The sequence below is a fragment of the Oncorhynchus kisutch genome, unplaced genomic scaffold (genome assembly GCF_002021735.2).
Source record: "Oncorhynchus kisutch isolate 150728-3 unplaced genomic scaffold, Okis_V2 scaffold1240, whole genome shotgun sequence".
NCBI lineage: Eukaryota > Metazoa > Chordata > Actinopteri > Salmoniformes > Salmonidae > Oncorhynchus > Oncorhynchus kisutch.
In genome coordinates this window covers 22,267-37,107 of record NW_022263185.1, presented here as the reverse complement: position 1 = coordinate 37,107, position 14,841 = coordinate 22,267, and the positions used below count along the sequence as shown (strand labels likewise).

General features: G+C 49.4%; 1 protein-coding gene across 13 annotated transcripts in view; it reads right to left on the bottom strand.

The window, feature by feature from the left end:
* LOC109885739 (methionine-R-sulfoxide reductase B3, mitochondrial) overlaps positions 1 to 14,424 on the bottom strand; it is a 44,136-nt gene extending 29,712 nt beyond the window's left edge. The window contains exons 1-4 of one of the 13 annotated variants that reach the window (XM_031818052.1): positions 14,042 to 14,424; positions 11,986 to 12,127; positions 6,535 to 6,675; positions 5,666 to 5,836 (exon numbers count right to left, since the gene is read on the bottom strand). In XM_031818052.1, the coding sequence (XP_031673912.1) occupies positions 5,666 to 5,836; positions 6,535 to 6,637 (274 nt within the window). In that variant the 5' untranslated portion in view covers positions 6,638 to 6,675; positions 11,986 to 12,127; positions 14,042 to 14,424. Of the gene's footprint in view, positions 1 to 5,119; positions 5,548 to 5,665; positions 6,412 to 6,534; positions 6,676 to 9,602; positions 9,650 to 11,985; positions 12,128 to 12,926; positions 13,017 to 14,041 lie in introns of those variants that run through there. The other 12 variants (XM_031818050.1, XM_031818053.1, XM_031818054.1 and 9 more) reach the window with 12 other exon arrangements.
* Between the last annotated feature and the right edge of the window lie 417 nt (positions 14,425 to 14,841).

Below are 14,841 nucleotides of genomic sequence, written 5' to 3'. Positions count from 1 at the left end.
ATATGAGCACAAACTTTTCACAACTTTTTTTCCGAATGGGAAGCATGACGACACCTTTATGGGCGCTATACGGGGAACAGTAAATGCCGTTTTGAATGCAGCCGTAGTGTGCTGCCGGGGCTTCGGTAAAACCATTGTCGTTTCTTTAAAGGATATAACTTTGTTTTTCCATTTCTGGAAAACGTTGGGATTTTCCCCGAGCGGAGCAGGAATCTGGCTGCCGGTGAGGTCGTTCCCGTTTCAGGTTTTGGGGAGGAGGTGTGTGTGGTTTAGAAGGGAGGAGAGGGGGGGGGGGGGTTCTTCTCATGTGGACTATGTGGAGAATTCCTGCCTGTTAGATTGAAACCATATGAATGGAGAAAATACAAGGAGACGTTAAAAGGAGGGGAAGTGAATGGACTCCATTGATGCCCACTTTTCTATGTCCTGTGGGGGGAAAGTTACTTTTTACGCACAAGGGGGTGAACTAGGAAGGGGGTTGGAGTGTGTGTGTGGAATGTTGGTTTAAACTGAAACAGGACTGCCTCCATGTTCTTCCACGACTGACTGACTGTGTGAGGTAAGGGGGGGATGGTAGAGGGTGCTCTCCTACTGACTGACTGAGGTAAGGGGGGGATGGTAGAGGGTGCTCTCCTACTGACTGACTGAGGTAAGGGGGGGATGGTAGAGGGTGCTCTCCTACTGACTGACTGAGGTAAGGGGGGGATGGTAGAGGGTGCTCTCCTACTGACTGACTGAGGTAAGGGGGGGATGGTAGAGGGTGCTCTCCTACTGACTGACTGAGGTAAGGGGGGGATGGTAGAGGGTGCTCTCCTACTGACTGACTGAGGTAAGGGGGGGATGGTAGAGGGTGCTCTCCTACTGGTAAGGGGGGGGGGGGGATGGTGTACTCCCTCCCTCTGTTTTTTGGGAAGGGGTGTAGTGTAGTTATTTATTTTTTACCTTTATTTAACTAGGCAAATCAGTTAAGAACAAATTCTTGTTCTGCCTTGTTGAGGGGGCAGAACGACAGATTTGTACCTTGTCAGCTCGGAGATTCGAGAGATCGGGGATTCGATCTAGCGACCTTTTGGTTACTGACCCAATGCTCTAACCACTAAGCTACCTGCCGCCCCAAAGGACGAGGTCCTACCGAGATGAAAGTAACTGAGGGAAACTACCACTGTTTCCATGTGTCTTCTGAGAGCCAATCAAGAACTCGTCTTGGAATGTGGCCTCTAAGGGCACCATTGGGTGCCATAGGTTCTGGTCAAAAGTAGTGCACTATATAGGGAATAGGGTTCCGGTCAAAAGTAGTGCACTATATAGGGAATAGGGTTCCATAGGGTTCTGGTCAAAAGTAGTGCACTATATAGGGAATAGGGTACCATTAGGGAGGACGGCTGGAATGCGTCCCGTGACTGTAGCCTGGTCCCTGCTCTGATGTAGCTGGGGGTCAACCTTCCAAATTAGCACATTTCTCAGACTTCCTGGCTTTTCAACCTCAAGTGTAAATATTGTTTCCTAATTGTAAGCAAGGTTTGTTCTCTGCTACCCCCGCTTGCTTATTTCAACTTGTCAAACTTATGGCTTCTCATTCTCCCAACCTTTTTTTATCTCTTTCCCTCCCTCCCTCCGTCTGTCCCTCCCTCCCTCTCTCTCTCCCTCCCTTTCCATCATCTGTCTCCCTCCCTCTCTCTCTCTCCCTCCCTTTCCATCATCTGTCTCCCTCCCTCCCGTCTGTCTGTCTGTGTCTCTGTCTGTCTGTCTGTCCCTCCTTTTCCACCATCTCTCTCTCTCTCTCCCTCCATCTCTCCCTCCCTTCCTTTGTCCGCCTGTCTGTCTCTCTCTCCTTTTCCACCATCTGTCTCTCCCTCTCTCTCCCCCTCCATCTCTCCCTCCCTCTAGGTGGTTCTCCCAACCCAAACAGTCTCTGTGTGGAGCCAGACCGAGCAGAGCGTCAGCGTGGTCTCTGTGTGGAGCCAGACCGAGCAGAGCGTCAGCGTGGTCTCTGTGTGGAGCCAGACCGAGCAGAGCGTCAGCGTGGTCTCTGTGTGGAGCCAGACCGAGCAGAGCGTCAGCGTGGTCTCTGTGTGGAGCCAGACCGAGCAGAGCGTCAGCGTGGTCTCTGTGTGGAGCCAGACCGAGCAGAGCGTCAGCGTGGTCTCTGTGTGGAGCCAGACCGAGCAGAGCGTCAGCGTGGTCTCTGTGTGGAGCCAGACCGAGCAGAGCGTCAGCGTGGTCTCTGTGTGGAGCCAGACCGAGCAGAGCGTCAGCGTGGTCTCTGTGTGGAGCCAGACCGAGCAGAGCGTCAGCGTGGTCTCTGTGTGGAGCCAGACCGAGCAGAGCGTCAGCGTGGTCTCTGTGTGGAGCCAGACCGAGCAGAGCGTCAGCGTGGTCTCTGTGTGGAGCCAGACCGAGCAGAGCGTCAGCGTGGTCTCTGTGTGGAGCCAGACCGAGCAGAGCGTCAGCGTGGTCTCTGTGTGGAGCCAGACCGAGCAGAGCGTCAGCGTGGTCTCTGTGTGGAGCCAGACCGAGCAGAGCGTCAGCGTGGTCTCTGTGTGGAGCCAGACCGAGCAGAGCGTCAGCGTGGTCTCTGTGTGGAGCCAGACCGAGCAGAGCGTCAGCGTGGTCTCTGTGTGGAGCCAGACCGAGCAGAGCGTCAGCGTGGTCTCTGTGTGGAGCCAGACCGAGCAGAGCGTCAGCGTGGTCTCTGTGTGGAGCCAGACCGAGCAGAGCGTCAGCGTGGTCTCTGTGTGGAGCCAGACCGAGCAGAGCGTCAGCGTGGTCTCTGTGTGGAGCCAGACCGAGCAGAGCGTCAGCGTGGTCTCTGTGTGGAGCCAGACCGAGCAGAGCGTCAGCGTGGTCTCTGTGTGGAGCCAGACCGAGCAGAGCGTCAGCGTGGTCTCTGTGTGGAGCCAGACCGAGCAGAGCGTCAGCGTGGTCTCTGTGTGGAGCCAGACCGAGCAGAGCGTCAGCGTGGTCTCTGTGTGGAGCCAGACCGAGCAGAGCGTCAGCGTGGTCTCTGTGTGGAGCCAGACCGAGCAGAGCGTCAGCGTGGTCTCTGTGTGGAGCCAGACCGAGCAGAGCGTCAGCGTGGTCTCTGTGTGGAGCCAGACCGAGCAGAGCGTCAGCGTGGTCTCTGTGTGGAGCCAGACCGAGCAGAGCGTCAGCGTGGTCTCTGTGTGGAGCCAGACCGAGCAGAGCGTCAGCGTGGTCTCTGTGTGGAGCCAGACCGAGCAGAGCGTCAGCGTGGTCTCTGTGTGGAGCCAGACCGAGCAGAGCGTCAGCGTGGTCTCTGTGTGGAGCCAGACCGAGCAGAGCGTCAGCGTGGTCTCTGTGTGGAGCCAGACCGAGCAGAGCGTCAGCGTGGTCTCTGTGTGGAGCCAGACCGAGCAGAGCGTCAGCGTGGTCTCTGTGTGGAGCCAGACCGAGCAGAGCGTCAGCGTGGTCTCTGTGTGGAGCCAGACCGAGCAGAGCGTCAGCGTGGTCTCTGTGTGGAGCCAGACCGAGCAGAGCGTCAGCGTGGTCTCTGTGTGGAGCCAGACCGAGCAGAGCGTCAGCGTGGTCTCTGTGTGGAGCCAGACCGAGCAGAGCGTCAGCGTGGTCTCTGTGTGGAGCCAGACCGAGCAGAGCGTCAGCGTGGTCTCTGTGTGGAGCCAGACCGAGCAGAGCGTCAGCGTGGTCTCTGTGTGGAGCCAGACCGAGCAGAGCGTCAGCGTGGTCTCTGTGTGGAGCCAGACCGAGCAGAGCGTCAGCGTGGTCTCTGTGTGGAGCCAGACCGAGCAGAGCGTCAGCGTGGTCTCTGTGTGGAGCCAGACCGAGCAGAGCGTCAGCGTGGTCTCTGTGTGGAGCCAGACCGAGCAGAGCGTCAGCGTGGTCTCTGTGTGGAGCCAGACCGAGCAGAGCGTCAGCGTGGTCTCTGTGTGGAGCCAGACCGAGCAGAGCGTCAGCGTGGTCTCTGTGTGGAGCCAGACCGAGCAGAGCGTCAGCGTGGTCTCTGTGTGGAGCCAGACCGAGCAGAGCGTCAGCGTGGTCTCTGTGTGGAGCCAGACCGAGCAGAGCGTCAGCGTGGTCTCTGTGTGGAGCCAGACCGAGCAGAGCGTCAGCGTGGTCTCTGTGTGGAGCCAGACCGAGCAGAGCGTCAGCGTGGTCTCTGTGTGGAGCCAGACCGAGCAGAGCGTCAGCGTGGTCTCTGTGTGGAGCCAGACCGAGCAGAGCGTCAGCGTGGTCTCTGTGTGGAGCCAGACCGAGCAGAGCGTCAGCGTGGTATTTCATCGAGGACTATGACCAGTCCTTTAAGTGTATTTGTAGCCACAAAACAGCGAATGAAATGAGACCATTCAACAACGTCAGGTCACAGAGGAATTAAACAGGTCAACAGGCTTCTGAAACATGTCTAATGTATGAACAATAAACTAATAAACTAATTATAATAATCTAATAGAGCCATATTAAACCTCTGGCATTAGACAAGTACAGGTGTGACGCGAAGAACGTAAAGTTGCTGGTTTTCTAGTCGTCTAAAACCCAAATCTCTCTGGATAAAAGAAGTTGACATTAGCCAAGCAGAAACAGCATTTAAAAAGAAAAACAACACAGTATGTTAGACGCTAAAAGGAAGGCAAGCAGGGAGTTATTCCATTAACCAACTGAAAAGGCAACGAGGAGGTTTGTAGCTGAGAAGAGCAGTGAGTTATTCCATTAACCAACTGAAAAGGCAGCGAGGAGGTTTGTAGCTGAGAAGAGACGGCTGAGCAGAATGTGAGAAGGGTTGTTATTGACAAACTGCAGTAAAACACCATAATCACCAAGCTTTCAAATAAATACCTTTTTATCTTTTATATTTTCATATTTACAATGTATTTATTATACATGGCAAATACACCTGCCAGCTGTAAATATCCTATGAAAAAGGACTTCAATGCTACAATCATTACCATAATGATCAAATATTAACTTAATAAATACTAATGTAGGTGGGGAGTGTTTTTTCGGCAGGAGACAACAACAAAAAAATCATCACACACACCCTTCATAAAAACATCACACATCTCAAGGAGATTAAAAACCAGAAGAGGGAAGAGCAGAGCACAGCAGACAGGCACACCACATCACACCACACAGCACCCAGCTCAACCTGAAGGGAGCCCACATGGCTTCAGAGTAACAGGCTTGGCATTGGTGATCAGGTGTAGCAGATTGAACCCCGACATGGCTGCTTCTGATTGGCTGCTCCTGTCTGCTGATTGGAGGAGAGAGAGAGAGAGAGAGGACACGCCCGACTGACACACCCTGTCTAGGAGGGAGGGATGTAGGGAGGGATGGGGGGCTATGCTACTCAGGCTGAGAGAGAGGGGCAGGGAGGGAGAGAGAGAGAGAGAGAGGGGACACGCCCGACTGACACACCCTGTCTAGGAGGGAGGGATGTAGGGGAGGGATGGGGGGCTATGCTACTCAGGCTGAGAGAGAGGGGCAGGGAGGGAGAGAGGGAGAGAGAGGGGCAGGGAGAGAGAGAGAAGGGCAGGGAGGGATGTACGGGAGGGATGGGGGGCTATGCTACTCAGGCTGAGAGAGAGGGGCAGGGAGGGAGAGAGAGAGAAACAACAACACATAGGTCAAAGGTCACATTTCAATCACTGTACACTGTTAGATGGACAGATAGCCGGACAGACCGACGTCCCACCTTTTTCATGCAGGGCTGATGCTGAAGGACGATTGGTTAACAGGGCTGATGCTGTAAGACGATTGGTTAACAGGGCTGATGCTGTAAGACGATTGGTTAACAGGGCTGATGCTGAAGGACGATTGGTTAACAGGGCTGATGCTGTAAGACGATTGGTTAACAGTGCTGATGCTGTAAGACGATTGGTTAACAGACAGACACACAGAGCCTTGAAGGACAGAGGCCATGTTGAAGACATTGATCCAGAATGAAATATTCCCCTCCATTTGAAGTTGACCCCAGAGGTGAGGATGAGACAGTTATAGGACGACATGGATCAGAATGTTAGGGTCCATTATTACTACAGGAATATACAGAAATGTCATTATTGTTGGTGGGTTATTTATATAAAGTATCATATAATGTGATGCATGTCTGTCTATAAACCTCTGGACACTACCTGGTTATAGAGGACTGCAGTATGAGTCATAATACCCAGAAAACCTAGAGGTCAAACAGGGAAATGGTTCCAATTGTTTCCCCCCCATTCAATCCCCCCCATCCCCCAGCTGGGATTTTAGAAACCCTTAAAATAAGGGATGTGTGTCTCCTGTAGCCTCACCCTGACGTGGTGTTTTGATTACCATGGAAATCTCTCTCGGACAATTACATTTTTCAAAACAATTGGAACCTTTTTCACTGTTTGACCGCTAGGATTTCTGGGTATTATGACGGCTCCATTGTGGGGCTCTATTTGCTCTGGCTGTAGCACGGGGGACGGGGGGGACGGGGACGGGGGGGGATGTGATGAGACTGGTATCATCTGATTCTACCCCCACCCAGTCCCTCTAACTGGGGGTTATGACAGAGTTAAGTGGTGGTCACTCTACCTAGAAGAGTGGCTATGAGCAGGGCCTTCTGGGGGGTGGTCCTGGTCTGTCTCAGGGACAACTGTAGAGCCACACGGCCCACACGCCTTAGCAGGACAGCCATGGCAGGGCAGGCACACAATCAGAGAAAGACAGACCAAGCTACAGGGAGAGAGAGAGAGAGAGAGAGAGAGAGAGAGAGGGGGGAGGAGGTTGTAGCTGAGTAGGAGCGTGGTGTGTGTGATGTTGGACAGTGCCACACATTTCAGGACCTCACAGGTTACAAAGCAAGCTGTCGTGGCGATACAGAGAGATTGATAGCATGTGTGTGTGTGTGAGTGAGAGTACAGTGAGTTAGTGTGTGGAGGGAGGGACATCTAGTGGTGAATCTGGAGATGTGATTATTAAGCAAGGCTTTACCTGCTGTGTGTGTGTGTGTGTGTGTGTGTGTGTGTGTGGTGTATGGTGTGTGGTGTGTGGTGTGAGTGTGTATGGTGTGTGTGTGTATGGTGTGTGTGTGTGTGTGTGTGTGTGTGTGTGTGTGTGTGTATGTGTATGGTGTGTGTGTGTGGTGTGTGGTGTGTGTGGTGTATGGTGTGTGGTGTGAGTGTGTATGGTGTGTGTGTGTGTGTGTGTGTATGGTGTGTGTGAGTATGGTGTGTGTGAGTGTGTGTATGGTGTGTGTGAGTGTGTGTGTGTGTGTGTGTGAGTGTGTGTGTGTGGTGTATGGTGTGTGGTGTATGGTGTGTGTCCGAGAGAGAGATGCATAGATGGTTAGAACAAACCAAGCAGCCTCGACATGTTCAGGTAAACTAGAGTTGTAGATCTGTTATTTTCAGAATACTTGTTGAATACTTCAGTATATTAGCCATGACTAAAAAAAAGGGCTTGCTGGTTTACTTTGAATTGTTGTTGTTCGGATGAGGAGATAACATTCCTAGGATGAACTCAGCCGTCTAACCGCAGTACCAACATCTACCACCGGGTGTCAGAAGTAGAGAAGGAAACGAGACAACCTTTCAAAAGGTTGACAGCATTGTGTCGGAGGTCCAATCAAAAGGGCTAGCTGTCACTGGATCAAAACCTGAGCCTGAGACATTTATTTGATTTATTATCATTTACAAATAAAATTAAAAATTAAATTTAAAACTGTCCTTAATTCATTTTTAAAACACATTTGCTATCTTTAAATGTTCGGATTTAGGTGAAGATACAGGGCCAGTGTTTCCCCACACTCAGTCCTCAGGGCCCCAAGGGGTGCACGTTTCGGTCCTCAGGAACCCAAGAGGTGCACGTTTCGGTCCTCAGGAACCCAAGGGGTACACGTTTCATTCCTCAGGAACCCAAGGGGTGCACGTTTCGGTCCTCAGGGTCCCAAGGGGTGCACGTTTCGGTCCTCAGGGTCCCAAGGGGTGCACGTTTCGGTCCTCAGGAACCCAAGAGGTGCACGTTTCGGTCCTCAGGGTCCCAAGGGGTGCACGTTTCGGTCCTCAGGGTCCCAAGGGGTGCACGTTTCGGTCCTCAGGGTCCCAAGGGGTGCACGTTTCGGTCCTCAGGGTCCCAAGGGGTGCACGTTTCGGTCCTCAGGAACCCAAGGCGTGCACGTTTCGGTCCTCAGGAACCCAAGAGGTGCACGTTTCAGTCCTCAGGAACCCAAGGGGTGCACGTTTCGGTCCTCAGGAACCCAAGGGGTACACGTTTCAGTCCTCAGGGTCCCAAGGGGTGCACGTTTCGGTCCTCAGGGTCCCAAGGGGTGCACGTTTCGGTCCTCAGGGTCCCAAGGGGTGCACGTTTCGGTCCTCAGGGTCCCAAGGGGTGCACGTTTCGGTCCTCAGGGTCCCAAGGGGTGCACGTTTCGGTCCTCAGGAACCCAAGGCGTGCACGTCTCTGTCCTCAGGAACCCAAGAGGTGCACGTTTCAGTCCTCAGGAACCCAAGGGGTGCACGTTTCGGTCCTCAGGAACCCAAGAGGTGCACGTTTCGGTCCTCAGGAACCCAAGGGGTGCACGTTTCGGTCCTCAGGGTCCCAAGGGGTGCACGTTTCGGTCCTCAGGGCCCCAAGGGGTGCACGTTTCAGTCCTCAGGAACCCAAGGGGTGCACGTTTCGGTCCTCAGGAACCCAAGAGGTGCACGTTTCGGTCCTCAGGAACCCAAGGGGTACACGTTTCAGTCCTCAGGAACCCAAGGGGTGCACGTTTCGGTCCTCAGGGTCCCAAGGGGTGCACGTCTCTGTCCTCAGGGCCCCAAGGGGTGCACGTTTCGGTCCTCAGGGTCCCAAGGGGTGCACGTCTCTGTCCTCAGGGCCCCAAGGGGTGCACGTTTCGGTCCTCAGGGTCCCAAGGGGTGCACGTTTCGGTTTGTGCTCCAGCACTACACAGCTGATTCAAATAATCAAAGCTTGATGATTTTAGTTGATTATTTGAAAATCAGCTGTGTAGCGCTGGAGCACAAACCGAAACGTGCACCCCTTGGGGCCCTGAGGACAGAGACGTGCACCCCTTGGGTTCCTGAGGACCGAAACGTGCACCCCTTGGGACCCTGAGGACCGAAACGTGCACGCCTTGGGTTCCTGAGGACAGAGATGTGCACGCCTTGGGTTCCTGAGGACAGAGATGTGCACGCCTTGGGTTCCTGAGGACCGAAACGTGCACCCCTTGGGACCCTGAGGACCGAAACGTGCACGCCTTGGGTTCCTGAGGACAGAGATGTGCACGCCTTGGGTTCCTGAGGACAGAAACGTGCACCTCTTGGGTTCCTGAGGACCAAGTAAGGGGAAACCCTGAAGTAGGCGAAAAGGACCATTTTGTTGTTGAGAAACGACCAAAACAAGCCAAAATACCAGTTCAAAGACCTCGCAGTAACGTAGCTACGTTCATCCAGACAAAACTGGATGAAGCTGAACGCCACAAAAATGTGTGAGGAGGTGGAACGTGATAAACAAAAGTTAGCCGAGCTAGCTGGCTTCTTCTGGAACTAATATAGAACTACTAGGGCCTTATATAGAGCTGAGGCAGAGCTCTGCGGCTGGACTAAAGCTGAGTGCTCTCTCTCCCCCTACAGAGGCAGTCCCAAGGGACCCAGACAACCAACCTTCAGCTCAGCGAACACTGTATTCTGCTCCCAGCACAGCAGCTCTCCTGGAACAACAGAAAGACAAGCCTACTGGTAATATTAGACTGATAGAATACTGTAGTCTACTATTAGACTGATAGAATACTGTAGTCTACTATTAGACTGATAGAATACTGTAGTCTACAATTATAAGACTGATAGAATACTATAGTCTACTATTAGACTGATAGAATACTGTAGTCTACTATTAGACTGATAGAATACTGTAGTCTACTATTAGACTGATAGAATACTGTAGTCTACTATTAGACTGATAGAATACTGTAGTCTACTATTAGACTGATAGAATACTGTAGTCTACTATTAGACTGATAGAATACTGTAGTCTACTATTAGACTGATAGAATACTGTAGTCTACTATTAGACTGATAGAATACTGTAGTCTACTATTCCACTATTAAACTGATAGAATACTGTAGTCTACTATTCCACTATTAGACTGATATAATACTATTAGACTGATAGAATACTGTAGTCTACTATTAGACTGATAGAATACTGTAGTCTACTATTAGACTGATAGAATACTGTAGTCTACTATTAGACTGAGAATACTGTAGCCTACTATTAGACTGATAGAATACTGTAGTCTACTATTAGACTGATAGAATACTGTAGTCTACTATTCCACTATTAGACTGATAGAATACTGTAGTCTACTATTCTACTATTAGACGGATAGAATACTATTAGAATGATAGAATACTATTAGAATGATAGAATAGCAGGCTAGAGTATTCTATTATTAGACTCCTGTAGAAAATCGAATCATATTTTTTAAAGTATCCCATCCTATAGGACAGTATCAATCAAAATGATCTTCAAAATTATTAATATATTTTCAATTTGGTACATTTAATTTAGTAGCCTACACTTCCGTTGATGTTTCTTAAGCTTGTCACCAACTATTTAACATGGCTAACGGCTACAGTATGTCCACATGGCTAACGGCTACAGTACGTCCACATGGCTACAGTATGTCCACATGGCTAACGGCTACAGTACGTCCACATGGCTACAGTATGTCCACATGGCTAACGGCTACAGTACGTCCACATGGCTACAGTATGTCCACATGGCTAACGGCTACAGTATGTCCACATGGCTAACGGCTACAGTATGTCCACATGGCTAACGGCTACAGTATGTCCACATGGCTAACGGCTACAGTATGTCCACATGGCTAACGGCTACAGTATGTCCACATGGCTAACGGCTACAGTATGTCCACATGGCTAACGGCTACAGTATGTCCACATGGCTAACAGCTACAGTATGTCCACATGGCTAACGGCGACAGTATGTCCACATGGCTACAGTATGTCCACATGGCTAATGGCTACAGTATGTCCACATGGCTAACGGCTACAGTATGTCCACATGGCTAACGGCTACAGTATGTCCACATGGCTAACGGCTACAATATGTCCACATGGCTAACGGCTACAGTATGTCCACATGGCTAACGGCTACAGTATGTCCACATGGCTAACGGCTACAGTATGTCCACAAGGTTACAGTATGTCCACATGGCTAACAGCTACAGTATGTCCACATGGCTAACGGCTACAATATGTCCACATGGCTAACGGCTACAGTATGTCCACATGGCTAACGGCTACAGTATGTCCACATGGCTAACGGCTACAGTATGTCCACATGGCTAACGGCTACAGTATGTCCACATGGCTAACGGCTACAGTATGTCCACATGGCTAATGGCTACAGTATGTCCACATGGCTAACGGCTACAGTATGTCCACATGGCTAACGGCTACAGTATGTCCACATGGCTAACGGCTACAGTATGTCCACAAGGCTACAGTACGTCCACATGGCTAACGGCTGCAGTACGTCCACATGGCTAGCGGCTATGTCGACATGGCTAATGACTACCACATGGCTAATAACTATAGTATGTTACCATGGCTAATAACTACAGTATGTTGATGCAGTAGTAGATTGGCAGCATTGGGACTGAGCACAGCAGGCAGGCAAGCAGTGATTATTGTGCTAAGTAACCTTTGTTTTGGACACAATGAACAATAACTGCTGAAGGAGAGGGCCATCCTATCCAAACCCTCTTAAGAAGGCCTGGGCTATCCAAGCTAACAGTCCAAACCCTCTTAAGAAGGACTGGGCTATCCAAGCCCTCTAATGGGTAGGATGTGCTGCCAAATAATGACAGAGACGACAGACCACAGCCAAAGCCAACCAAACAGCAACCTTGTGTTAGTGGTGAATGATGCTGCACATTTTGCTAGTTGATTAGTGGTGATTTTATGATGTTTTAATGGCTTTGTTACGACTGTATTAATGTAAATGAGTGACATTACAGACCGGTTAGAACTGGGCGGCGTAACCTGGTAACTGGGTAGGTAGGTAACTGGGTATTCCATTCATGGACTCCAACTGCTTAAGTACCTATTTTTATTTTACCAGGTAAGTTGACTGAGAACACGTTCTCATTTACAGCAACGACCTGGGGAATAGTTACAGGGGAGAGGAGGGGGAGGAATGAGTCAATTGTAAACTGGGGACGATTAGGTGACCATGATGGTATGAGGGCCAGATTGGGAATTTAGCCAGGACACCGGGGTTAACACCCCTACTCTTACGATAAGTGCCACGGGATCTTTAGTGACCATAGAGAGTCAGGACATTCGTTTTAACGTCCCATCCGAAAGACAGCACCTTACACAGGGCAGTGTCCCCAATCACTGCCCTGGGGCATTGGTATATTTTTTAGACCAGAGGAAAGAGTGCTTCTTACTGGCCCTCCAACACCACTTCCAGCAGCATCTAGTCTCCCAACCAGAAGATACTATCGTCAGTCCCTGGTTGGGGGATTTTTTTACGAGCCCCGACGCTCGTTCTGAACTCAGTCAAAGACACTGTATCTTAGTGCAAGAGGCATTGCTACAGTCCCAGGTTCGAATCCAGACCGCATCACATCTGGCCGTGATTGGGAGTCCCATAGGGCTGCGCACAATTGGCCCAGCGTTGTCCGGGTTTGGCCGGGGTATGCCGTCATTGTAAATAATAATTTATTCTTAACTGATTTGCCTCGTTAACACAAAGGTTCAATAAAACATGCGGTACAGTTTTGTAAACTGAGAGAAATCTTTTTTTTTTAAACAATGGTTAAATTACAACACACTTTTATAGGGTTACGGTCAGCGTTCCCACACGGTCATATATATATATATATATCCATGTTACTGCGCTTGTTTAGGGAAGACAGAGGTGGCCACCTGGGATAACTAGCATGCTTTAAACACCTGTGCGTAAGCTAACTGAGGAGGACGTGCAGTCATCTGGAGACAGCATATGGATCTGGGGCTAAACTGCCACAGTAAGTAGATTTTTCGCTGTTATGAAAGATAAGGGGTATATCAGCATGTGATTGGAAAAACGTTTCACAAGCAATATTTACTGACGTTTCTAAATGTTAAAACACAGCGTGGATATTGTAGTTCCCACGCAGCTAACCGTGGGCGAAGCTAACCTCTGAAAACCCTACGGATATAAGAAGGTTTTCCAGACCTAGTAACTGTGTAGGTCGTTAAGGTCGATCCTTATAACCATTTCCTGGATGGTCTGACCATAGAATTATTCTCATTCTAGAATTTCTGTGAATATTTATAATGGGTTTGACTGGCATCCAACTCAAGGTGAAACACCACTTCTTACACATGAAGAATTAACTCTCAGCCAGTCAATAATAAGAATATAATACAGTAGGCGTATGTTCTAGATTACGTTCTAAATACTCATGCCGTGGTTTATTACCAACTATGCTTATAACGGAGGCTGCAGTGAATGAACTGACATTAAACTTGGTTCGAGCTATTTCTAGTACCGTTTTGCCTTCATAAGCAAAGGCTGACAAGTGCGCCATATTAAAACTGCCATAGACTACAGTCAAGTGGTCAGCTCTTCTGTAACGTCTGGTCTATTAACTTACTGTAACATAACTAGCTATGTTTCTAATGTATCCGATTACACTGGCGCTGGATACAACACTTGTTTACCTTTTTAATATAATGTATTCACCAAAAACTGTTGTCACGTTCAAGCGTCAAATGTCTTTACAGCAAAGGCAACATTTTAGCCTACAAGTGCATGACTGTGTATTATAACTGAATAGGCTATTTCAGCAACTGGTGTCCCACTCAAAACGAGCCCGTATTGTTATCTAGGCTATCAAATGACAAGGACATTGTTTGTTATGGACAGTGGAACGGTCAACAAGCGCCACTTATCCCGAGCAGAAAACTCTGGAAACAAAATGACATTTAGAAACAACACGACAATCTTTGCACACACTCGAATATTTATCATGCTATTGCAACAGTTAGTAAATCAACTACGAATCGAAATGTCGTTCACATACCTGTAAAAAGTAGCAGGGACAACAAAGTAATGCAGATCGTCAACCCACTGGCAGACGGGCGGTCCGTCCCGTGTCCGTGTATTAGCTGTGAACACAACTCAGTGAGACGAGAGAAACGGACAACACACCGCTGGCCTGTCTGAGGGGTTGTCACTATATGGCCAAGCTGCAAAACCCGGAAGTTCTACAATTTTATCGTCTTTAAAAATCGGATTTCAAAACTAACGCTAACATTAACCATACTCCTAAACGTGTGCCTGACCTACGCTTAAATGAAGAGCAAAAAGCGAATTGACGTCTTCATACATTTTCACGATTTATGCCAATTTCGACTTTGCAGCTTGGCACTATAGTGGGAAATGTCTACTGTGGACTTCTTAGTTAGGTAATGACTGGTGCATTGTGGGATAGATTCCAGCGCCACAGGCACATATCTCCAAATATGAACAAGAGCAAAATCAGATTACGCGAAGTTGAGTCCATACAGTAGGATCAAGCCAAACTAGCAGACTATTTAAAGCCAAACTAGCAGACTATTTAAATGAGTTCTCTTACTACTGGCTCTCGTGCCTGGAAACATGGACTATTACAATGGATTGTTACTACAGCAGATTGGAAAGCGAGTCCAATGAGAGAAATAGACTGGAATATAATAGCATAGCACGGTTAGAATAGTGAGAGAGAATAGCAGAGCACTGTTAGAATAGAATAGCACTGTTAGAATAGCATAGCACTGTTAGAATAGTGAGTTAGAATAGCACGGTTAGAATAGAATAGTACTGTTAGAATAGCACGGTTAG